Genomic DNA, 26,834 nt, shown 5'->3' with positions numbered 1-26,834 from the left:
AAAAGTAACAATTATAATATACTTTTTTAATATACTTTAAAATACATTATACTTTAAAAAAACTTACTGATCCAAAACTTTTGAACTGTAGTATATATACAGATTATGATTACATAACAGATTATGTCATACAAGCACAATCTTTACAGAAGTGTTGCACAAGTGTTTAAATTGTGTATAATATAAAATTGTGTTTTCAACCAAAAATCTTTGGAGGATGAAATTTCACTGCAATTAATTCCTACAAATACATTTATATAACTGCTTTAAGTGTAGTTCTAAGATTTTTATTTGACCTATAAACATGTTGGTATAACTTTATGCACATACACATGCATGTCATTAAACTTGATCAATTTAACTGTAAGTGAATAAACACTTAATTTCCCAGAATGCTGTAATTTATACAAACGTTTCAAAGTGGAGCCAAACAACATGAAGCAGGTTTACAAGATGGAGACATTAAAGCTTAAGTGTGTAATTTCAGCTTTGTAACAGAAATAACTAAAAAATAATGAGCTGTTTCCTGAACACTCCCCTCATTGATACTGGTCAAACAGCATCACAGTGTTTATATTCTCAAAGAAATCAACCTACAAAGGGCTTCATTCTAGTTGATTCTGCATATTAAACTGGAAATAGGTTGTATTTTGCATCCTCTTAGTTTCTTCTGCTCTTTTCTGCTGTCTTATTTGATGGCTTTTTGTTCTCATGCCTCCCTCCTGCAGTAAAGTTCAAGCACGCATGGCCTTCTGCTCTTACCTGCACCGTGTGCAGCTGCGCCTGCTGGCCGAGAGCAGAGCCAACATGGGCCCGTCCTGGACACAGAAGGAGCACGATCAGATGGTAAACCGTGTCTGGTTTTATTGAAATATCTGCTTCGCGTAGTATCTGACCGATATAAAATGATTTAAAAAAGAGTTATTTCACCCCATAAATGCCATCATTTAATGTTGTGGGTCAATTTGACCTGCATTGATTGTTGGGTTTTTGGAAATGCTGGTTTACCTGTGATGTTTTTTTTTTGTGACTCTTTCTCATTTAGAGCCATGAATATGCATGCAAAGTGTCAACACTTTGATATATTGTGGAATGTGCATATGAATTTTGTCTCAGTTATGATTTTTATGATTATGGCATTTCATGGTTAAACGCAGCTGCTCACACCCAAAATAAAACAATGCATTTTTTTATATCAGTTTCTCAAGTATCCTCCGAGGGAATTTACACTAACATTTATGCATTTGGCAGATGCTTTTTTTCCAAAGAAGATGGATTAAAAGTGTACGTTTTTATAATATGTTGTTTATAATATTTGTTATGCCATTTTTTTTATATATATTCTCAATTTAGTTTTAAAACTAAAAAGTGCAAAGTATTAAATGTTAGATTGTTTACTACTATTTATTAGGTTATTTTTTCCATAGTGTGATTTATTTATTTGTGTGTGTGATTTTTGGCATTTGTGATTTACATCATCAGGCACATATGTACAAGCAACAATTAAGAAACAGCACAAGCGCCTTATGAAGGTTCTTGTTTAGAGGAACAGTGGTGATGGGGAACCTTCATGTTTACTAGCCCATATCTTTACTAGCTTATCTAAAACAATCCCATGATGCACATTTTTAAGTCTTTTGTAAGTCGCTTTGGACTAAATGCATAAATGTAAATGTGTGCTTCATAATAGCAGCACACAGTTGTATATCAAAGCAAGCTAGCAAACATGTAAATGATGGCTTTTCATCTGTAGCAAACATGATTTATTTGATGTTTGTTGTGGTGTTACAGAAACGCTGAACGTCTGTGCACCTCTGATACTGGTCTAATATGTCTATTTTATAGCTACTTTATCAATGTGAGTGCTAAAGACTGTGTGCTGATGGGATGGGTGCTGTTGACCGTGTGATTCTGCAGGAGCTGGTGGTTCGCTTTCTGAAGAGAGCCAGCAGTAACCTGCATCAGGACATGTGTCTGGAGGAGCCCAGCCGTCAGCTGTGTCTGTCAGACCGCCAGCGCATCCTCTCCCATCAGCTCGGAAACTTCATACAGCTCTATAACCAGGTTTGTGGATCAGCAGGCCGATAATCACATAAAATCAGCAAACAGCAGTTTGTCAATACAGACTTTGAGTGTGCTGGCTTGACCAAAGCTGAGATAGTTTGAAGGTTCGTTTGAAGCTTTTATAGGCCCTGTGTAGTTTGCTCTGGCATTCTGGCAGAGGCTTGATGGTTATATAAGCCTTGAGTAGATTGAAAACTGTTAGAAATGCCTTGCTGTCTGGTTGCTACGGTGTTTTGGATGGTTGCTACGGTGCTGCTAAATGATTGCTAAGGTGTTCTAAGTCATCGGCGAGTTAGTCTTTTCTAATTCATTGTTTCAGTGGATTCTTTTGCAGTGCAGATACAGTTCGACACAGGCTTTGTAAAGAGACTTGTATTTAATAATGATGCAGTGCCAACGACTCTTATCAGACCTGAGAGTAATGTCGCAACACACAAGCATGAGTTAACATGTTCATTCTAATGCCTCACCTGTTACAGGTTGATGTGTATCGAGTATTTCATTTTTCACCAAAATGATCAGGCCTTATATTGTTCAGGAGAAACTGTTTTATTGTCTATTGTTAGGTTTTCTGTTGAGGTGATTTTATCCTGCTGATTTCAGTGTTTTGTCTCATTACTGGAATAATTTCCGATAATCTCTTGTGTTTTCATAGAAACATGACTCTAATTGATACAAGGACTGGAGAAAATAACGTGAACACCATGTATATATAAGAGGAGTTAATATCATTTGCTTCAGTGAATAAACAAACACTTTTATTGATCTTTTCTTTGTCTGTAAGGTTTTATATAAGTATAGTATAAGTTTTCAGTACAAGCCGTGGGTGAAATCAGTGACTTCCAGGACAAAGTGTTTAACAGGAGCGTCTGTAAACGTAATTGTTTGGCGTTTAAACAGCAATCTTTACGTTCACCAAGCATGGCAAAATATCATCAGTGAAGAAGAATAGTGGGCGAAAACTGAAAATGAATTATATAAAAGGTTTGTGTCCAAAAAAACACAGAACTACTGCAGCAAAGTGAGAGCAAACCTCAATATTCATCACCGTGAAGACCCTGTTTCCACTAAAATGACCACAGAGAACTTCTCAGAACCAACACCCATGAAAAGCTGCAATTGTTACCACTTTAATGGGTCACAGACACTGCACGATGCTAACATGTGAAAAAGATGGGCCGCTGGAGCATCAAGATGAACTTCAACATCTGCCCTGATCAGACAAATCACATGACCTGAATATTAACAGACCAATGTGGGCAGTTTTGGCGAGTGAGAAGCTGATTCCCTCTGAAGCAACTGGCAGATGTTCTGAATGCTGGTAAAACACTTTAATAAAGAAATAGTGGCTATAGCCCAGATGTTCACATTGTTTTGTCCAACCCCTGTATGCATCTGATACTATACTGTAAAACTATACATTGTTTACTTTGACAGTTATAACTGTGCAAGCAGTTATAATTAAAACATCAAGACAACGTGACCCTAAAACTGAGTGTTGAAATCAGAGGGCCAAATGACCAGCGTTTGTAACATTATAAGTGGAGCTCAGGGATCATTATAAAAGAACACAAATGCAATGCATGACCTCTTTAAGTCAACTTTGTTTAATAACCCTCAGGAAACCAAGCAAATGATGGAGAGTTTGGACAAGACTCCAGATGAGAATCGCTGCATCAACTCCAATGTTTTCCAGGAGTTTATTCTGGAGGCGAGGTCGGTGTGATGCATCTAGAGCACATCGCTTTACTAGGACAAATGCAATAGTCATGTTTGTCAGTGGTCATTTTGATTGTTCTTCCAGTGAAAATGACTTGGAGGAAGTCCTTACGTTCTACACGCAGAAGAATAAGTCTCTGGGCACGAAGTGTGACAGCAGCAGAGTCAAGAGGAACAGCGATGAAAACAGAGAAAGTGAGTGACATTTCCTCATGTTTTATATGGCACATGCCATCTCATCAGCCGCGCATGAAATATGACACAGTACGCATCATAAAAGTGTGTTTCAATAACAGATGGTGGTCTGAAAGGAGTAGTTCACCCACAAATGAAAAGTCTGTTATCATTTACTCTCCTCCATGTCATTCCAAGCCCATGAAACGAAACACCAATTAAGATATTTTTATGGCTTTTTGGATCTTTTAAGTTCTGGACTTTCATTGGAGGGACAGAAATCTCTCAGGTTCCATTAAAAATATCTTAATTTGAATTTTTACCAAAGTCTTATGGGTTTGGAATAATATGAGTGAATTAGGGTAAACTATCCCTATAATTTCAGTATTTTAGAGTTTTTTTATTTATTATATGTAACAGAGCAAATATGAATGTTTTTGCTTTATGAAAGGTTTAGATGATGTGAGTGTGAGGTGACAGACTGACAGTACCATTCATTAATTATCTTCCCATCTACTACAGCTCTGAAATCTCGTTCCCCATCACACATATTCAATCGTGTGTAATAGGACTCATTTGAACGTGAACATGATCGACTACAAATAAACTTTAAAAAATAGTTCACTCAAACATTTCATTTACTCACTCCTTTCATTTACTCTCCCTCATATTGTTCCAAACCTGAATTACTTAATTGCTTCTGTGTAACATAAAAGACATTTTGATTTGAAAAATGTTTTTGGTCCAGACAGTTAGTCACTGCATGGCTCCGATGCTCTTTTGGACCCCGAGGTTCTTTAGAATACCTTCTTTTGTGTTCTGCAGAAGAATCAAATGCATATGTACTACTGTTACATGGTTCTTTTAGGGTGTTTTGCTCTTTTTTGTGCCTTGACAGCCCCTGGTCACTTGATGTTTTCTTGAATAAAAAGCAACATAAACCCTAAAGGAAAGCCTTTCATATCAATTTAGAAGAGTTTGTAACATTTAGACCCTCTTTTGGTGAGGTGCACTAGTGCTGTGTAAATTTGCAGGTCAGATTTCTCCAAACTTGATTGTTGATACACAGCAGATGAAACACCTTTGCTTAAGCTTGCATCTCCAGATTCCAGCATTCACATTTTACAGACTTGCTGTGGTTTGTGAAATTTTGCCATTTCTGAGTGAACATTATTTCTACTTTTGTTTTTTTCAGAGCATGAAATATAAATAAAAGTGAACAGAGCCCAAAGTTAATTTGACATTAATACCAACTTTGTGAAAGTGTTTTATAGGGCTGCAGCTAACAATTATTTTAATAATCGATTAGTTGGCCGATTAATCGGATAAAATGTTTTTTGTTTTTTTTTATTGACAAAAAACACACTATTCCACATTCTGCCCAATGTCCTTCAAACAAACGTGCCAACCGAATGCTATGAAAACATACAGTGCTTAACAATTTCTTAGACCACCTGTCATAAAGAGAAAACACATATTTTAGAAATCTGTCAAAAAAAAAAATTCAAATCTAAAAAGGTTTTTGTCATTTATTGGGCAAATTACAAACAGAAAAAACAAATTAGTATTTATTCACATAATGACAAAAATGGCCTCATAACAGCTTGCATTATTGCTTGCATTGTTTATGTAATTTTTGACTGTAATTGGGTATCTGAAAAAAAACACTATAAAGTGCTCTGGTTTTCTTTCATAGATAACAGCAATAATTTTATTATAGCATTAAAAATAGCCTACTATTGTTACTAAAGAGCTTACGCATATTGGAGGACTAACCAATACAGATAAAAAATGACTTTAGTAATCACCAGTACTGTTAGTGTAGAGCAGCAGTGGCACAAACCTTATGCAATTTGTTAAAAACCTTACATAAATTAGTTTTAAGCATTCTATATAGTGAGTATAGTTTAAATCTCTAATAATAATAAAGAGGAATAAAAACACAACCTCAGTGTTAACCAACGGGTGAGAGGAATGTTCTGCAGGAACATGTTCACTTTGATCACAGTCACGTCTCACTGTCATTTCTTTATCCTGTAAAAGGCGGTTATGGAGCGTCTCATATTTATATTCAGACAGACAATTACATGCTGTTATCCCTTTAAAGTTCCTACTCTCATAAAATATTCACACTGCATGTTGACTTTTAAACTTAAATTAACGTTCAACAACAGATATTTCAGATATTTTTGCGCTGAATAGTCTCCCTCTCTGTGTTCCGTCTGTCTGCCGTGCGGTGTTGTGCCTATTTTCAACCCCTGCCAAATTATTACCCCCTCTCGTTGAAATTGCTACCTGATTGCCTAATCCTAACCCCTCCCCTACACCTAACCTAAACCTAGCAATACTAGGGGGGTAGTAATCTGGCGGGGGTCAGAATTAGGCACAACAGCGGTGCTCATTCAGTATTTTAAACTTAACACAGCCTGTCAGCATGGACCTTGATGCAAAAATGGAAATGCTGGCGTGAATTTGTGACATGTTTAGATAAGGATATGACCGTAAACTGAATGTTTTTTCGCTGAGGACGCACACGCATCTGTCAAAGCACCTGCAGGGCAAGCCATTACGCTAATGCATTAACTGAAAGCTTGAAATGAAGAATTCTCATGTTTTGGGCAGATTGGATCACATACTTCTTTCGCAGAGTCTCATTCTGTTTCCTATTTTTAGATGCGTTTTGTCCATAGAAATGCGTTATTCAGTGCTGTAATTTGAGCAACCAGCTGAAGTTGGATGTGCACTGTGTGCAGAGCCGACTAATCGATAATGAGAATCGTTGTTGATGATTTTCATAATCGATAATAATCTATTTTATCGATTAGTTGTTGCAGCCCTAGTGTTTTATGATTACTTAAATAATAATTAATAGTGCAGTGATATGACACAATTCCTCATAAAATAAGCTAGTAATTATTAATAACATGTATGTTAAAATCTTATAAGAAGAAGCCAGTGTGCAGCCAGTCATGACTGTGAAATATATCCCAACAGGGTGATCAGGATCATTTCCATATATTTATTTAACAGGATCACTAATATGTTTTTTTTTTTTTTTTGTAAATTTTGGTTAATGTTGTTGATAGAGTTTAGTACGCTATGGCAATGTGCAAGATTTGTCTTTGTGTCCTACACAGAAAGTGTTTATCTTTCAGGATGTAATAATTGACTGATATTTTCTCTTTCATGAAGCAGCTGCGTGTATCAACACAGACGCCTCTGATGGTTCAGACAAAGCAGATGCAATTCCCAAGACCCAAAACACAGACAGTACTGCAGCTCAAACCGGAAACCAGGGCCAAAGTAAATTAACCCAAAGCACAGAAAACTGTAGTGCAGCTAACAAAACCAAATGCAACTCATTACAAAATGGACACATCCATAGGAAAAGCCAAAGTGGAGACTGCACCGTTATTGAAGTGCTACCCAATCCTTCGACTGCCGCAGAGACTGAATCAAGAGCGTCGCAAGATGGAGCAAGCAAGACTCGCACTCCTGCTGTCAGAAACAAGAGAACTCAGTCAAAAACAGGCAGCGATCAGCTGAATGCTGCAGCTCTGGAGTGTGAACACATCGTCTTACAGCACTGCCTCCCGCCGCCTTACGTCCAGCCGCCTCCGCATCCGCTGGCCAACAGCTCGTCTGTGTGCGTCAAATGGGCCTCCGCTCGCAGCGAGTCTACTGCACCAACAGCTGCCCAAGAAACGTCTCGCCCGGTCCATCCTAGCAGTGCCAACAGCTTCGTTCCCAGAGCCACGCACCTCTCCATCCAGAGATCAGCAGGACACGGTAATCTGAAAGCCTTCCCCTTCACCCAGTGTGTGCCTGTGGAGGATTTCTAACGATTATGTTTCTCATACTTTATTTCCAGTAGGGCTGGGCGATATGAACAAAAATTCATATCTCGGTATTATTTGGCGGATTTGCAGTAGACGGTATATATCTCGGGTTTTTTGTATTTGGATTAAACAAATAAACAAATAAAGTGAATGTAACCATGTAGGTATATGTGACCCTGCAGCACAAAAGCAGTCTTAAGTCTCTGGGGTATATTTGTAGCAATAGCCAAAAATACATTGCATGGATATGTATCCATTTTTCTTTTATGCCAAAAATCATTAGGATATTAAGTAAAGATCATGTTCCATGAAGATATTTAGTAAATTTCTTACTGTAAATATATCAAAACTTTATTTTTAATTAGTAATATGCATTGCTAAGAACTTCATTTGAACAACTTTAAAGGAGATTTTCTCAATATTTAGATTTTTTTGCTCCCTCAGATTCCAGATTTTCAAATAGTTGTATCTCAGCCAAATATTGTCCGATCATAACAAACCATACATCAATGGAAAGATCATTTATTCAGCTTTCATATGATGTATAAATCTCAAATTTGTAAAACTGACCCTTATGACTGGTTTTGTGCTCCAGGGTCATATATATTACTGTATTTGCAAAAAAGGGTTAAATCACATTACATTCTAACATTGTAACATTGCAATCTAAAAACAAAAATAATGCTAATAAAGCAGAAGTTAAATTTGCTAAAAATGAAAATAATAAAAAGCACAGAGTAATTGAGTAAAAAGGCTTTTTTAGATTACCCCATTACAGTCACTTTACAGTTAGTGCTATCATACAAATGCACTTACTTGTAGGTTTAAAATTCTACGTCACATTTATTGTCCAACTACAAATATTTCAGCAAAATGTATATTTTAGTCAGAGTTATTGCGCTCCTATTTCATTGAGCTGTGTTTGTTTGGTGCTCGCTCTAAATGAAGTCTGGGAAGTTTAGCAGAGAATCACAAAGCAAAAGCTCATGCACTTCCAACAGCAAAATGGAAATATTTCCATGGCTTTCTGACATTTAGATAGAGAATATACCTGTGAAATGTAAGTTTTGCATTTAGGAAAAGCACATCTCAAGCACATTAAACAGCGCGTCTTTCTATCAGAGCCGCTTTAAACTCAAACTATAAACTATAGGCTACTATATCTTACGAGTTTTTTGAAAGCACTTCATATAAAGCTTGTCACATGTTTAGAACAAATTGTATTATGCACTTTCTCCGCAACAGTTCAGTCTGTGTCCTCCCTAGATATTTTTTCAGATGTCAAACTACTGTATATCGATGCTTACTGTATAACGGTATTGCTTCATACCGTATTGCTGAAAAAAATATATATCTCTATATCACCCAGCCCTAATTTCCAGTTTATCTCTGTTCTGTTTCACAGTCAGCCAGAAGCCCAGTCTGAGTAAGTCCAGACCTGGTTCTGCTGGTTTGCTGAAAGAGACGGACTCGCTGTCGGCCCAGGCTCAGTCCAACCAGCTGGCCATCGTATCTGCTCTGTGCAAACTAGTGGAGAAACAAGCGGCTCGTCAGTACAGCACATCCAGTCACATCAGCCTCCTCACACAGCATGTGAGTCATGATTTATGAATTAATAAATTAATTAATGATTAGATACAGTGCATTTATTGTGTACATACATGTTTTACATTTACTTAAAATGTAAAAAATACCTGTATGTCATTACGTCTGTAATTCATTTCTGTAATTACATTTATAGTTACACTGTTGACCCATCCCTTACACCTTAAACCAACCCATACCACCAAACCTGTCCCTAACCTCACCCGTATCCCACCTCAACAGCAGCAGAAGTGTTTTGCAATACAATATGAACTCAATAAGTACATTGTACTTCTTTTGTGATGAAAGTACATAGCAGTTAAAGTTAGTTAGTTAGTAGTTAATAATTTTCAATTATTACAGCCTGAACACTCTTCATTTGGAGTGTCTGAGCTATAAATTTAACCATTTATTTGGGGTCAGAAATATATATATAAAAAAGGAAATGTATCTTTTTAATTAGTAAGGACAAATTCAAATTCAAATAATAAATGCTGTTCTTTTGAACTTTCTATTCATCTGTGAATCCTGAAAAATAAAATGTATCATAGTTTCCACAAAAATATTGAGCAGCACAACTGTTTTCAACATTGATGATAATCAGAAATGTTTGTTGAGCAGTAAATCAGTATATTAGAATGATTTCTGAAGATCATGTGACACTGAAGACTGCAGTAATGATGCAGAAAATACAGCTGTGCATCATAGAAATAAATGACAGTTTAACACATATTCACATAGAAAACAGATATTTTAAACTGTAATAATATTTCACAATATTAGTGTTATACTGTATTTTTGTTCAAATAGATGCAGCCTTTGTGAGCAAAAGAGACTTTTAAAAATCTTAATGAACACAGGATCAGGGAATCATCTTTAGAGGTTTATTTGGGTAACTGACATTTAGTGAGTTTTTGGTTTATTTTTTAAATTTCATGAATAATTGCATTTGACTTGAGAAAGTGATCATGTACAACAGTGACCAGCATTTCTGAAACTATTTTTTCCATTCACTTTTCCTATATATACACTGTGTGTGTGTGTGTGTGTGTGTGTGTATGTATGTAAATAAATGTCTCTGTTTATAAGCCATGAACCAAAACAAACCAGGTGAAACACAACATTACAAAGTTTGTTCCCTTTCGAAAACTACAATCGATGCTGCGCTGCTCAGCGCATTGGGAACGTCTTTAGTCGTGTGAATATAGAATTGACCCGGAGGTAATATAGCCATGACGTCATCGGCGCGCACCCGCAAACGAGGCTATAAAAAGATGAGCCACAGGTGCATCGTCAGGTCTTTTGTCTTCAGATCATTCTGTGCATGTGTGCGTCGAAGAAACATTCTGAGCAGGTTTGCAAATCTTTTTTCTCTCACGTTACAACAAAGGGAAATGAGCCAACAAATCAGTAAGCGTTGTGTTCCTCCATGCTCCCGTCCCATGTCTGAGCTGGATACACACGATTATTGTTTTGTTTGTTTGGGGGAAGAGCACGCGGTTCTGGCTATTCAGCTGTCCCAGGACTGCTCTTCAGACAAAATATCCTGACGATGCACCTGTGGCTCATCTTTTTATAGCCTCGTTTGCGGGTGCGCACCGATGATGTCATCGACCGAGGCTCTATTACCTCCGGGTCAATTCTATCGACGTGTTACACACAATATTCACAGCTGGTCACGACTAAAGACGTTCCCAATGCGCTGAGCAGCGCAGCATCTCGTTCCGCTTTCTCAGGGAACAAGGTTACAGTCAAGTAACCGGAACGATTTGAAGCAAAAAAGTATTTGAAAATACTATACGAAGGTATAAGATGGCTTAACGGTTTTAGTCCTGCGAATCAGTGACATATATAAATGTGATGGACAAATATAAAACTATTCATTTAAAGATATTATGTATACAGAAAAAAAACAGTTTAATGCAAAATACACAAATATTAAAGTAGTTTGAGAGTGAGTTTGTTCATGTCATTGGGCTTCAAAGAGGCTGTTGCACTGTATTATTGTCATAGGTTTGCCATAACTGTTTACTGTAGTGGCAGATATTTGCCAAAGGTTGACTGAAGAGCTCTCAGTAGCTGGATATCTGACGCGGTCTCATACGTTTCTCATGCACATCTCATGCAACCGCCAGAGCACACAGCATGTCTGATCCGGAGTCTGTCAGGAGCAGGATACGCTCTCTGTGTGGTCTCATTATCAGACACTCCACAGGGGAGGCGCTTTCTATTGAGATTTAACAAGCAGCCCCTTTTCCCTCCAAGTAATTGATTCTTATAAATAAAAGAAAGTTACGAATTGGCACCAAGTGCAGGGGTGAGATCAGTTCATGCCCCCGTTCTTTGCTGAATACCTGAAGCGTTTGAGATGAGACCGGACCACACAGATTCCCTGACGCTCATGTTACTGAACGCTGTAACTCTAGAAGGTGTTTACTTTAGTTTGCTGTGAGTTCACTCGTGTCACGACTTTCTCTCTCAGCCTACAGCTTAATCGCTTGAACAAATACACCAGCGAACTGAAATTGTGTTTTCTGGCAAAGTCAAATGTCTGGAACTACATGATGCTTCATAGATTACAGTATGCATTCAATGTGTAGATGGTAACCACCTCCTGTCTGTTTAAAAGACAGCCCCATTCACTGACTACGGTTATATTGTTTGCATGATCATTTTAAAGACAGTAGAACATTCTGTTAATTGGCAATAACATTTCCTGATTTTGATGTAATTTTGTGGGAATAGTTTAATGAACCGCCAGAAGTGGTTGGCATATTCAGCCTTGCATGCTTTGCCTCGGAAATCTGGCTTTACCAGCAGTCATTTTAAACACCTCATTCAAGTAATTACTGCTTAAATGAGTGAAAATCTAGCAATTGTAGCCTTCTGACTGTTTTGTTCTTTTGTTTGTTTTTTTCTTTAGAAAAGAGCCGATTGAAAATTGCATTGCTCTCACTTTATAATGAATACTTTCAATGTGGGGTATGAAAAAGGCAAGAAAATTGACAGTAGTAATAATTATAGAAGGAAATGCATGAAATTCAGGTGGTGAAAAAATCTCGTCTCTCGTGACCTCAGGTGGTTTCGTCTCTCGTGACCTCTGCCAGTCGTTCACGTGTAGGCTTTCATAAAGAACTTCTCAGCCTCAGCACGGATCATTAGCATAAACCCTCATCATAACCCAGCATAACATTTTTGTTCACCTCGCACCATTTAGCTCCAAATATAGATTCAGGTCAACACTGCAATATTCACTTTGGTTTGAGCTCTTTCAGCCCTTTCTGCTGCTGTTACTTCTGTCCGGGAGAGGGAGGGAATAACATAATTCATTCACCATCCGTAATCATTATTAATGAAATAACATCACAGTTTTATCGGAATGTCATTTAAATGAGTTCTTTTAGACAATTTTATTCCACTTGAGATAAGGAGACATGAATATGCCTTGAAAATAGGGCTGCCGGATTTTGGGGGAAAATCTTGCTAGTTTTCATGAATGGACTCCGCGATCCCGTTCGTGTTTTTGCAGAAATCACATGACCCTAGAAATGGAAGCACACTTCAGAACATTTCGGTTTGCGCTGTGTGTTGTGTTTGAATGAGTTGCATGTCACAGGGTCTCTCTCTCTCTTTCTCTCTCTGTAACATACAAGCCCAGATGCGTTCTCGGGTACCGAAATTTGGCACATTTTTTCACCCCCATTATCATGAAAACCCCATTTTCACCCCCATTATCATGAAAACTAGCAAGATCTCCAAAATTTGCCAAATTTCTGTACCCGAGAACGCATCTGGGCTTGTATGTTACAGAGAGAGAAAGAGAGAGAGACCCTGTGACATGCAACTCATTCAAACACAACACACAGCGCAAACCGAAATGTTCTGAAGTGTGCTTCCATTTCTAGGGTCGTGGGATTTCTGCAAAAACTCGAACGGGATCGCGGAGTCCATTCATGAAAACTAGCATCATATCATAATGTATGCACACTTAACTGTAGAAAAAAAGTACAATTATTAGTAAAATTTTTTAAAGAAATATTCACACAATATTTGTTCCACGTATGAATTTTAACCGTAAACCTGTGTTTGCAAAAAATAAAAGCGTTTAATTGTCAATCGATTAAAAATGAATAAATGTTTAATGCCTTCATTTGATTATCAGAAAACTTAAAACACACACAAATTTCTGAAAGAAAAAGATTGTAGGGCCCTATTGTTCAAAATGTTAAAAACAATATCGGTACCGTACTAGTTAAAATGTGCCCAACACTAATAATAATAGGAAAATGCTTTTTATTTTCTTCTTTTTTTCTTTTTAACAGTGATTTGATTATCAGTTGAACAAAATAAACAAAGCAAGCAATATAACAACAAACACAATATACATAAACACACAACCTGACTGCAGAGCCTGAGTCACAGGCCAGAGAGACAGAGTAATCTGAACAGAATGAGCACAAGTGGAAAAATATAATGTCGAAACACCAGCATTCACACACTGGTATGTGTGAGTATAGTCCAAACATAGAAACTTTAATCATCCTCTCTCCAGAGGAACATGGTGTTTTTTCCCTTTACTGGAATGTATGCAATACAAAAGCATATTGCAACACCATTCGAACTCTATTCACGAGAATGCCAGGTGGAAAATTAAGGATTGGGTTACAGTGAGAATTCCCAAAAACCACAAGCTCAGTAGTTTTTCTGTACTGCAGACACAGAGGGATAAATGAAACACTGCACAATCAGTGTTCATCCGGATCTTCACTACTGTAAGAACCATCTGAGAGCTCAAGAAACATAGACAGATAATGTGGCGTTTAGCATCTGCTGACAGGAGGGCAGATCATAAGCTAATGTGCGCCTTGTTTCAAAGTGAACTTCTTCAGTGAGGTCTTGCATTAATTTAAACACCTGCCTCTGAGGAATGCTTGACATTTCCCGTTCACCCAGCCTGACCAGAGCATGGCACACCATCCACCTGCCACTTAAACAAACACTTGAGCACAGAAATGCCTTTCATGTGCAGCTCAAGCTTTTTCTAGGGCAGTCAGGTTTTCGGTGTCTGGATCTGCACTTACTTTTGCTAGTGTCATGGCAACAGTGATTTTAATAGACAACATTATGACAACTGCATAAAGTCTGGTCCACTTTGCAGCTTATTCTGCTCAAGAACGATCCACGGAAAAACATGTAACTGACATGTAAAGTAACGTGTGCAAAAATTAATATAGATCTACATGTAAAATTAATTGTAGTCCATTCATTTGCTTAAAAAAATAGCAATATCTAGCCAGTTAATTTCTGGCCAGTTTAGAGCTGATCATGACCAGAAAAAAATGTGCATTGTTTTTTGTTTTATTTCATTTCAAATTACTGGACATTTAAAATGTATAAAAAAGCATTTTTAACTTAAGATAGCAAAATGAGTTGAATTATATAAACTTAGATGTAAAATGTATTTTTTGACCATTTGTATACATTAAAATTTTTACAATTTCTAACCAAACATATTTCAAACATACATTCAGAATTTTTATTTGTATGCAATTATTATGTTTTTCAGGCCTGGAAATTACAAATGTTCAATTTTTTACATCTCTAAGACGAAAGAAAGAAAGAACAGCACTTTTAACATTAGATAGAAAATTGAACTGAATTACAGACATACATGTTATATTACTCATGTGCCCAAAAAAAGGATCAATTCTAGTCCGTTATGTATGTTAGAGCATAACCTGATAAAAGTGCATTAATGGAATAACCATATTATTATTATTGTTGTTGTTGTGTTTTCCTGGTCTGGAAATTACAAATGTACAATATTCACGTTTTTCCATTTCAGTTGCACTCTGAAACTACTGATAATGGCCAGATCAGTACAGTTACCCAAACTGATAATCATAAAATTAACATAAATTACTGAGTAATAGCAATATATTGAATAACAGAAAAAAATATATATGTACAGTGGCATGCAAAAGTTTAGGAACCCCTTGCAGAATCTGTGAAAATGTGAGTAATTGTTTACAAAATAAGAGAGGTCATACAAAATGCACGTTATTTTTTATTTAGTACTGTCCTGAGTAAGATATTTTACATACAAATGATTACATTTAGTCCACAAGACTAAATAAAAATAGCTGAAATTATTAAAATAACCCCATTCAAAAGTTTGTGAACTCTGAACTCTTGTGGTTCTTAATACTGTGTGTGGTTACCTGGATGATCTGTTTCCTTCTGCCAAAAAAAGGCCAAAATTGTGGTATCAAGCCACAAGGTATATAATGGTGTGGCTAAAGGTTTGCTGCACATTCTGTCTTTTCAGTGAGCAAAGTCATTTTAATTTCAATTAAACTCTTATCTGACTACATTTTATAATTCTAATAATTTATTTATACACTTTATTATCTGTAATTTTATATTTCAAATTGTGCTTGTTTATTCAGATTTGAACGTCTTAGAGGCTTTATGACTAATATTATGTAGTAGTATTGGTTTAGTACTTTGTATTAGTCCATGCTTGAAATTATTTGAATAGTAGTTCTGATAAAACAAACCATCCTCCTAATTGTCCGTCCTGTGTCATTTGTGTCATGTGTTTCCCTCTTGTGTCCTTATTTGTTTTGTTTCCTGTCCTCGTCTAGTGTGATTATCAGTTAATTATGTCCAGCTGTGTTTGAATATGTTCGTGATTATCCTGTGTATTTAAGTTCCTGTCTGTTCAGTTAGTTTTCGTCTGGTCTACTCGTTACTCCCGGTGTTCTGTGTGTCTGCCCTGCCTTGTCTTGCCCTGTTTGAATTAAAGAATGTTATATTGAGTTTATCCTCGTCTCGTGTTCCTCCCTGCTGTGTGCACCGTGACACTAATGGTGTCACAATCTGTGATGGATGGAGCGAGGAGACGAGGAATCAAGTTAAACAGTCTTTAATTTAATCCAAACAAGGGGAATTCACACAGGAAACGGCTGGAGACACACGAACAGGACGAAGTAGACCTGCCAAACACTAACAGAAGGACTGGGGCTTTTAAACACAGGATAATAGGGGAAGACGACGAGACACACCTGGAATCAAATTAACACAATCAACATTAGGGAAAAACTGGGTCACAGGGAACACATGGGGAGCAAAACACACACAAAACAGTCCACAATCCTGACATATGGAGGCTTGAGCTAACAAATTAGAATTTGCATTAATTGAGATCCTAGACCTGGAGATTGTGGAGACCTGGGCAGTTTTGGGCAAGTTACTTTCAAAAAGTAATTAATTACTGATTACATCATCAATATTGTATTTAAATTACTTTTCTAATTATGCTGTCTGAAAAGTAACTTAATTACTAGAATCGTTAATTACATATTAAAATCCCTATAAACCTTGATGCATAGACAATAGAAATGAAAATCTTCTTTCAATTTGAGTCAAACATAGAATAGCTTAGCCTTTTAGTTTTAAAACAACTGTAATACTTAAACATTTTTATTAAAAATATGTAACCTCCTGTGGTTAAAATATAGCCTAGAATTACTTAAATTTAAACATTACATGTATCAAGCTGTTAGCATTATTGTTACGGAGCCGACGAGACATGAGGCGTACGGATCCATGTGCAAGCTTTTATTAAGAAACATAGTCAAACACAGGCAGGGTTAAACATCAATAAACAGCTATGCTGAGGGCAAGACACGAGGATTCCGACAGTATGCGTGGGTCATCGATCGGCGAACAATATCCAAAGGGCTTGCCAAGAGGGGTAATCCGAGTACTCAAGCAATAGTTCAAGCAGGGGCAAACACAATCCGAAACCGCAAGCAAAGGGTTAATCCAAGATACGTGGGGAAAAAATCAGGACCTAGGAAAACAGAAAACACAACTAGACGAAGACTAGAACTAGAAACTGAGACTAGAAACCAAGACAGGGAAATGGCTCCGTAGAGAGCTATCTCTAGGAGAGCGATAAACGCAGACAATACTCGGCAATCTGGAAGAGGAAGTCTAAGGCTTATCTAAGGCTTGTGTGATAGTTCTCAGGTGTGAGTGGGTGATTAGTGAAATGGCTGCTGGGTAATATGTAACAGTCTGTGTGGCGGGAAAGTCAATGTGATGGAGGACTGACCTCAGACGGAAGGTCATGGACCAGATTCATTACAATTATACTTTTCAAAGCAACGAGTACCATATTTCATACACACTGACACTCATACTGATTTTGCCTATACTTCTAACAAAAAAGCAACATGATTTTGCACTGTCATTCATGCATATACGCTTTGTATTACCAAACAATACATAAACAACATTCTGATATTTTATAAACTCTTATTGCCTAGCACATTATAAAATTGACATCTGATAGTAGATCAGTAAACACTGATATAAACATTCCTGTGACATTCATCATGCTGCAGTGTAAACATTCACATTACTCACTAGCTATATCGTATTATCACATTTTTATTATGTGATAGCAAAAAATAAATAAAAATACATCCTCGTTTCGTATTTAGACTATATGTAATAAAAAGTTGCCTATATATCTGAATGTCTATTATGTTTCACTCGCTTTCATGTATTTCAGATTGGCAAGATAGTTTAAAGCCCAACTAGTAAAATGCACACAAGTTTATGTAAAAATGACACATTAACTAATATAAGTAAGAATAAATGACAGAAATGATATCCTCCGTTGATTAAAGCCACGTCAGATTGCACTGTTCTTCTGAGGTAAATTCCGGCTTATTCCTCTTAGCGAGTTTTCTTCCAAAAACTATGAAAAGTAGATGAATCTTGATTTATTTATTTATTGTTATGTTTTTTGTGATCTGCGCACAGGTATGGCTGGAGATAATAAGCTCAGACGGGACAGACTGTACCTCGCATTGGTTTCATATGGATTATATAATCAGAGAATAATCGTTTTTGAATTGGTTATTTTACTTCAAGTTCAACCCTTCAAGTTTTCTATAGACATATTTGTCACGTCTGTATGTCGAGTATTCGCTGAGTTTCGGTTCATTTTCGTTTCAGACACTTTTCAGAAAGTTGTTCACGGAGACCGAGACGGCAGTGTGTTTTCTTTATTTTACAAAAGCACAATGTTTTGTTGTTATTGTCAGTGTACACTAATAATAGTAGACCCTTTACAGATTCGATTGATTTTAGTCTTATCTGTATCTGAGTATTATAGGATATTTTCTCTGTTATCAAGAATAACTGCAAGTGAACGTGCCGGTGCGCAGAGGCTTAAAGAGGCTGCATGCGGCGAGAAATTAAGATTTTAAGTTCAATATGGATTTTTAGAACTGTTCAAATTATTTACAGTATAACGCAAGTACTTTATAAGTAACTGTAATTAAATTACCTAAAAATGTAATCCCTTACTTTACTTTTCCAGTGGATAAGTAATTTAATTACTTAGTAACTAGGGGTGGGAATATTCAGGCACTTCACGATCCGATCCGATTCTGATTCTGGGAGTCACAATCCGATTCCAAAACGATTCTTGATCTATATTTTTTTCCCAATTAATTCTTCTGCTGTGCAAATACTTTACATTTGAACCAAAATTGGAGTTTCTATGCTTTTTTTTTATTGTTGGAATCTCTGTGTGTCTACTGCCATCTTAAAAGTAGGGGTGTGAATCTTGGTTTCTTGCATTCTGAATCTTGCATTCTGTGAACTTTTTCGGTGTGATCATCTTTAGATGATTTTATAGGTGCTTAGCTGATGTTCGCCAAATCGGTCACGGGCGATAAAACTTACAGGCCAGTTTAACGGCCACTGAAGAATCTTTTAAGAGAGCAGAGAGTCTAAAATTTGGTTTAAAATAATTTTTATAGAAGCATTTCCAAACTATCTCTGATCTATGAGAGTGTAGTGTGTGTTCTAGAGCGACAAATTGCTGAAATCTGTCTGCTGTTTTGCTTGCCCTCTGTGTGAGAGCACATAAGTGTTAAGCTTGGCAGAGAGTTTGATCCTGCGGTAGACCAAGTCATAGGGGTAAAAACAGAAGAGCGTTTCCCAGATTCACCCTCCTGCGTCGTCACACTCCGTGGCCCAAGTTCAAGTGTTATGTTATGCGAGTTTCTGACCTCTGCTCTCACAGCAGGACGAACTTCACGAGAATGTCGTTTTTACCAGGCCTCGCAGTGGAAGGGTTAAGTACACGGCGCTTCTCCTGTATTTTTACAGTGATATGCGAGTGACAATGTCTCAGACACTTTGGCCCTGATCTCCCCTCTCTGTTTTTCCAGTCGAACCCTTCCTTATGTATGGAACTGTCAGGGAATTCCTGGAATGTCTGGCTTTTTCCCTTTTTAAAATGTTTTTATTTCCACAAAAGAAAGAGCGGCCGTTATATAGAATCTGTAAGACCCGCCGACGTGTGGTTTTATGGTGATATCTAAAGCAGACGGTCACTTTTACCAGCGTTCTCCTTCTGATGGCTGTGTTTGTTTTATCACAGCTCTGCTTCAGTATGTCAGGGCTCATATTTAAGAGCGGAGCTCATCTCTAATATTAGGACTTTTTCCATTACATTGACTGTAAAGCAGTGAAGGGTGGAAAAGACGTTAAACAAGGATTCATCTGTCCCGCTGCAGGCCTTTCCACTGAGATTAATTGCCAATTAATCATAATAGCGTTGGGGAAGAACGGTTAGAAAATGCTGTTTTTTCCTCAGAAGAGTCTGCCTGACTGCCTTTTGTTTGCAGCGGAAGATTTCATTCCTGGTCAAAACGTGGCATCCCATTTTTTAGGCATCTGGCTGGAACTTTCCACCGGCTACCGTGTGCTAAACTACACTAGAACCGAAGCGAATTCCTCTGCCGTTATCCTTCACCTCGTACTTGGCCTGCACATTGTGGAGAATCTCAAACGAACGTTTGTTTAATAGTGCACCGTAATATCTCTTGATATACTGCCCAGCCCTTTCTTGCTGTCTTTAATGTTTGGGGGCTTTTTTGAGCACCTCCTCCACATCCAAGATTTTGGGGCCAGTGGTCTGTGCCAAACATGCTGAAGCCGTTAAGTGCGCTGTTGTCGAAGCCAAGGGGGTTAGGCGTAATGGCTTTCAAAGAGAAGCAGAGACCTTTGAAGTCGCGCTAGCCAGGAACTGCCAGGTATGCTGGATCAGCACTTCCAAGACATTGTCCTCCTCCACCAGCTTTTCCCTCACTGCACGGCAGCGTTTAGTCTGATGCTAATGAAGAATGGCCATTTGCTAACCGAATCCTGCAGATGAGCGCTTGAGCGTCGGGTTGTTATTTTTCACATTAGGTATGTGGCAGCGTTGTCGTAAGCCGGAAATATTTTGGTGATTTTAGTTCCACTTGGACGACTGCCTCTTTTCTTGGCGTCGGTCGAGATTAATTTCCAGTAAGTTATTGGGACCACTTGAAGATGATGATGATGATAATAATAGACGTGGTTTAGAGTGGTAATGGAATGTCACAATTATTGAAAATTTCGGTTTTGGATTGTGTCATTGGCTGGAAGAATGTGGCGTCCCACCGAGCGGATAGTGCTGAATCGACTCTCAGCTCCTCATCCTGACTGTAGTATTTCATGATTGCTCCTGCTGACGGTCTTTACACTTTTACACACATTGTATATATTGAGAGCTGCAGAAGTTTATGAGGATCAGAATCACTCGATTGAGTGCCAGGAGGTGATGGGTTCATGCACTGACTTTAGTGATGATACAGTGGGTTTGCAAAGATGCTTTTTTGAAATTAATACTTTTATTTTAAAGAAACTTGATTGTGATTTATGATGGCAATAATAGAGTGCTGAAGGGATGGCATATTTTTTGTAGGCCAAAACCTGGAAACAAGTTCTCATTTTAGTCCTGAAGTCATTGGGTTTTTGGTTAAATGCCTGAAAAGGTCTGTGGTGAACACAAACTCAAGCTATGTTCAAGATTTATTCTAAAACATGAAATACATCAGTAATACCCCCTTGTGATTTTTAAAGCTTTTACATGTCTTGGAAAAGGCGGTTGATGACAAGTTTCTAAATGGGACTACAGAGGCTGTTGGGGTCATTAAACATTATGACACTGAACAGAAGCGGACACTTTCACAGCATTGTTGTGTTTATAATCATACTCTTGCAAACTATTTTAAATCAAACTTTCAGGAAATATTTGTTTTATGTTTTAAAATAAAGAGTTGTTGAAGTTTAATGGTGATGATGTTGAAGTCACGTGACCATGGTGTAGTTCGTTTATATTTCCTTTTTTACTTATGCCACTTTTATTTAGGTTTCAAATTCATAAAGGTTGTGTTTATTTGTTATTTATCATGATTAACAATTTAGGTCAGAATCATGAACTTTTGTTGGTCACAAAGCTTAATTTCTGCCAATGGAAAAATCCTAGTGGTTTTTGTCGAGGAAGCCAGGGTGATGCAAACTTACGGGTTGGCCTACAAAAACACATCATCACTGAAGTGCTCAATGCAGCGCTGTTATCTTCTGTCCAATTCATCACATGCTACCATTAGTGTTCTGTTGTCCTCCTCCTGCCCACCTGCCCCTAACATGAACCTGGATCTGGGAAATTATTATTTAAGGGATCCTGTATCTAGCACCCCTCCTCACATCTGGAGCCAGAGATGTCCTCCTTAGACACTCCTGAGTGACTCTGTCTACTGACTCAGCATCTCTCAGCCTCGCTCTCCTCCCTTACACTAGTCACAACATAGAGACACTGTTCAATTTAGAGTTGAGAAATCTCATTTTCCCTGATCTTTTGACATGTAAAAGGTCACTGTGCTATAAAAACACACTGCACATTTTAGATCTAAAGACTTCCATGTTTGTCCAAAAACAGCTTTTTTTTTTTTTAGAGCAAACCTTTACTTCCTAACCTATAGTGCATTATAGAGATGAATACATCAATATAAGACTCCTTAGCGGCGCCCACTTTGCGCCTCATTTGCACACACGGGCAGAAGAACTTCTACAACAGATCACTGGACTAAAAATACCATTACTTTCCAAAGGATCCTAATGTTAGGAAAGTGCCTGTTATTTGTGACCCCCACCCCCTCCCGAAAAAAAATAATACAGATTGCCCTTACAAAGGTAAAAAGAAATATAAACACACATATATATATATATATATATATATATATAAATTAGGGATGCAGACATTTTAACCGATACCGATAACCGATAATTAAGTTCTTCTCGTGGCCGATGCCTATTACCTAAAATTTGCCCGGCCCACGTCCGACAGCTTATCAGAATTACGGCCTGAGTCCAACCCAAGCCCGTCTTTTTTTCCCCCTTCTCCTAAAACAGTTTATACAAAACTGAACTACTTTAATAGCCGAAACAGTTGTGTGTAATGGCAAAATTATTATATTTCGTTTAGTTTTTTCATTAAGTTAATTTAGAAAATCGTTTGGAGCATTTTTGTTCGTTAAATAGCCTATAAGTTTTAGTTTTTTTAAAGACCAAGCGGCTATCTATAGAAAGCTTTAAATTATCACTTAACGAAATAAAAAAATCGAAAACAAAAACTCTTTTATAATAATCTTAATCATAATCAATAAAGATGCATTTCTCTCTAAAGGCGCGTCTAATGAGGAGACAGTGAGTCAGGATCAGCAACTTCATCCTTGCGACATGGACTCAGAAAACATTAGTTTATTAGTAAATAATTCAAATATCTCCTTACTATTTCCCGCAGACACATTCATGGTTATGTTTGCTGGGGTTTTGCGGCAAGCTTTAGCCTATTGCGTGCATTTGAACACAGAACTATTCAGCTGTGCTGAAGTCACTTGCGCACCTGCTGCTGCTGCGGGACACTAAACACCATCGAGCTGCTCTCAGTCGCGGCACGGTCTCGTGTTGTTTCCACCAGCGCGGCTATTTGTTTTTGTAAAAACTTCGGGGCCCGTCGGGCCCGGGCCGAAATGTAGGGCTCTACCGATAAGTTAATATTTTTATATTATAATTTTCATATAATCTGCAGTTTGTGCACCCAGGAGAATACAAAATCTAAGATATAACATAAAGTGCATCCTCATACCAAGGTTGTTAAGTCGCAACACCGGTTATCACTTGCCCACCGCAGCACCGTCCCTCACTGTCAATTAGATGGTTTTAATAGTGATAAAACTCATTTAGTTCAGTTAGAGAACAGACACTACAATTAAAACTGAACGTGGCTGCTCAATGCAGCACACCAAACGAACGACAGAGTCGCGCATCACAGATCAGATTTCATTTATCAGCTGAGGAGAGTGAGTCGAGCTGACTGACAAGAGTGAGGTGAAAAACACAAGACGATGGCAGAAGAGTTTCAAAACCAAATGTAAAAGTGTTTTGAAACAAAAATATTTTTGTTTGTTTTGTTCAGGCCTGTTGACCTGCCATTTATCTAAGGTGATATTGGAAGGTCTATTCATTTAATTATTTACATTTATTTATTGTTTTTTAAACATTCGTTTCTCATTTAGCCTATTTGGTTCCACAGTATTTGCTGATTTTTATTTTATTTAAACTGTGATATTTTTCCCATTATTTTACATCAAGGTGTATGCAGTCCATGCCTCAACTTTCCATCTCACTAATAAACTTTCTACGTTTTATAATTATTTGTTCCTCAGTCTTTACTGATTTTCAGTTTTGTATAGGCCTACCATGCATATTTAAAATTTGTAAGTTATCTGTTATTTTATATTAGGCATATAGCATGGTGCATTTTTATTAGTTTTGTTAATAAAAGTTAGCTATATGCTCTGTGTTGTATTTTGTTGTTGCTTGAATTGAATTCAAGCAATTGATGCCGAATTGCTGTTAATTTAAAAGTGAAAATAAAATTTGCACGGTGCTTTTACAAGCTATTTAAGCAAAGGAAAGTGAGAAAACTCAAGCAAACTAAAAACAAACAACTGCTTGACGCCGAATTGCCACTAATTTGAAAGTGAAAATAAAACGCGCACAGAGCTTACAAGCTATTTAAAACCGAAGGAAAGCGAGGAAAAGAGAGAAGACTCAAACGACCCCCCCATCCACCGAGGTGATACCGGTAAGGTGTTGACACACGTCGATTAACCAGTGGGAAAATTTCCTCACTGTCACAACCCTACTTGATGCCTTTTCTCCTCCTTTCGGAATCCTTGCTGAACATGCGTTGGAAATAGCAATGGCATTGTCCTCCTCTGCCACCGAGAAAAACTTCCAGACCGGCGAAGACATGTTCGCAAATGATGATGTAATGAGCACAACACATGCTGAGAGTCACTGCAGTTTAAAGCTGCAATCACTTGCACTCGGAAAGAAGATGAATCTCAGATAAATCAGACTGATTGATTGATTTACCAGCAAGCATACTTTATCGGATCTAGTTATCGGATTTAATTTATTTATCGGAGCAATAAAAAATGACGTCATTTTCTCTCATATCGGTCGATAATTTATCTGTCCGATAAATATCGTGCATCCCTAATATAAATATATACTGTATATAATGATCAATTCCAGGGGCAAATATTGTCCTTTAATGCAAATGTAAATTTCTGACCCCATAGGTAATATGTTCTATTCTAATGTCTAATCTGTAATCAGTGATAAGGACTTTAGTAAGGACTAATTTACAGTCAGATGCTCTCCGAAGGCAAAATCAGATTATATTATTTTGTCATGTATGGCAATTGCAGGAAGTTTTTTTTTTTTTACTTAACAACTGTTTTATACAAGATTCTCATAACAAATTCACCAACATCACAAACAATGTTGGAAATTATGCAAATGTGAAAATAAAGTGAACCTGGTGCATTCCGCATTCATTCCAAAAAGCGTTTTATAAGTGACTAAAACTCAGCAGCGCGTTCAGAGATGTGAGAGTCGCTCTGATTCTGTTTGCTTTGTTACCAAAGATATTGTTTGAAGAAGTTTGGATTGCTTTTGATTATTAAAAAGTGGCAAAGTTTTCAGCCATTGGGGGTGCCTGCCAGACCAGCACCAAACCAGCACTAACCAGAGTAAACCAGTCTGGACCAGCTCGGAAGTGCATGCAGATGTAGACTGGTCTTTCAGCAGGGATAACAGCAGGCTTTTATGCTGCATGCAGGAATTCGTGGAGTTGAGTTAGAATGCATGAAACTAAAGGAACCAGGGGCCGATCATCATTCAGAGTGCTTACTGAACATTTAAACTGACCAGCTCCTCTGACACAATCTGTAACTCTTACCCCTGATCATCTCATATTTTATCTTATTTTTCTTATTTTCTTATTCTTTCATATACTTTAAAGCTGTACATCATAATGGATTCAGCAGGATTCAGCCATACATCGTAATTTCGAGGAATGTGAATAAACTGAACTTGAAAACTTCAAGGAGTCATATGTTACTGCTGAAGCAAAGTTTTCTTGCATACGCCTAATTTAAGAGGTCGCGGGACTAAAAATAGTTGTAAAGGATACATTGATGCCCTCATTTTAATAAAAGCTTTTCATTCATCTTAATTGGACCCAGATGGCTTGGGGTTCACGGACTTTCCTCTGGTTGGCGAGTGAGAAATTCCACCCCGGGATAACAGTGTTGTGTTAATGAGTCAACGTGGACGCCGGGGGCACGGCACGCTGGAGCCGAGCTCAAACTGCAGTCATGCATCATCAACAACATAAAGCTCAGTGCATTTATTGCGCTGTTCCCTGGAATAAAGGAACCACCATTATGGTGGTAATCACATTCTGTGGCAGTCCTTTCTTGTTTATGAGGTTCATTTATTTGTGACCTTATGTTTTAATATGCTGAAATTGTGAATAAAAGTCAAGAAATTGCAACAAAATTTCACTGCTAGAATTTTGTTCTCAATAGATCTGAACTGTCTTACAGGCAATGGCTCGCATTGTTTTTCATATCAGCATGTCAGAAAGTTAACAGTGAAGACCCCACATCCTCCGCTTCCCCACCGCTGTTATTCTGGCTGCTCTCTCTCATTGTTTATCGTGGGAAGCATGTTTGCTCTACTGGTAAACATCTGCAGTACCTGTGGTTCTGCGATTAAACTGAGGCTGTGAGGCTGTTATTGAAGCGGTCAAAGGTCTGTTTCGAAGTAGCTGCGCTGATGTTCGGTTTCACAAAGAGGTCTGTGCTCTAGATGTGGTGAGGTGGCGGTCTTTGAGGTTGTGTCATGGGTCACCAATTGTTTTTCCAACACACAAACCGTTATGAGAAATGAGAATTGCATGGGTGGATGGTTCTTTTCACATGACTCTGTGATCCCAAGTGTCTTTGGCTCTGCTGTTCTCATGTAGCCTCTTGCACAAGCACTGCTTTTACTGATGTTTACGCAGTTTTTCCAGAATAATTCACTTCTGTATTTACATTCACATTGATTCCTTTAGCAGATGCTTTCATTCAAGGTGATTATCAATGAGGAAAACAGCCACATAGGTAATTCATACTATAGAGAATTGTTTTTGAA

At 37.6% G+C, this 26,834-nt stretch overlaps 2 protein-coding genes across 2 annotated transcripts in view; both read left to right on the top strand.

Annotated features, from left to right (window-relative positions):
• The window catches only part of LOC306886349 (tubulin polyglutamylase TTLL5-like), a gene marked incomplete at both ends in the record, with an annotated part of 62,924 nt that extends 61,124 nt beyond the window's left edge, over window positions 1-1,800 (top strand). The window contains 2 exons of the mRNA XM_079443390.1: window positions 729-846; window positions 1,792-1,800. Of these exons, the coding sequence (XP_079299516.1) occupies window positions 729-846; window positions 1,792-1,800 (127 nt within the window). The remainder of the gene's footprint in view (window positions 1-728; window positions 847-1,791) is intronic.
• An 87-nt stretch (window positions 1,801-1,887) lies between these two features.
• LOC306886348 (tubulin polyglutamylase TTLL5-like) overlaps window positions 1,888-26,834 on the top strand; it is a gene marked incomplete at its 5' end in the record, with an annotated part of 54,030 nt that continues 29,083 nt past the window's right edge. The window contains 5 exons of the mRNA XM_079443389.1: window positions 1,888-2,064; window positions 3,686-3,780; window positions 3,869-3,978; window positions 7,153-7,746; window positions 9,202-9,389. Coding sequence (XP_079299515.1) covers window positions 1,888-2,064; window positions 3,686-3,780; window positions 3,869-3,978; window positions 7,153-7,746; window positions 9,202-9,389 — 1,164 coding nt within the window. The remainder of the gene's footprint in view (window positions 2,065-3,685; window positions 3,781-3,868; window positions 3,979-7,152; window positions 7,747-9,201; window positions 9,390-26,834) is intronic.

Source organism: Barbus barbus (genome assembly GCF_936440315.1).
Source record: "Barbus barbus genome assembly, chromosome: 20".
NCBI lineage: Eukaryota > Metazoa > Chordata > Actinopteri > Cypriniformes > Cyprinidae > Barbus > Barbus barbus.
Note: the sequence above shows the minus strand (reverse complement) of the source record. Positions and strands in the feature narration are given on the sequence as shown.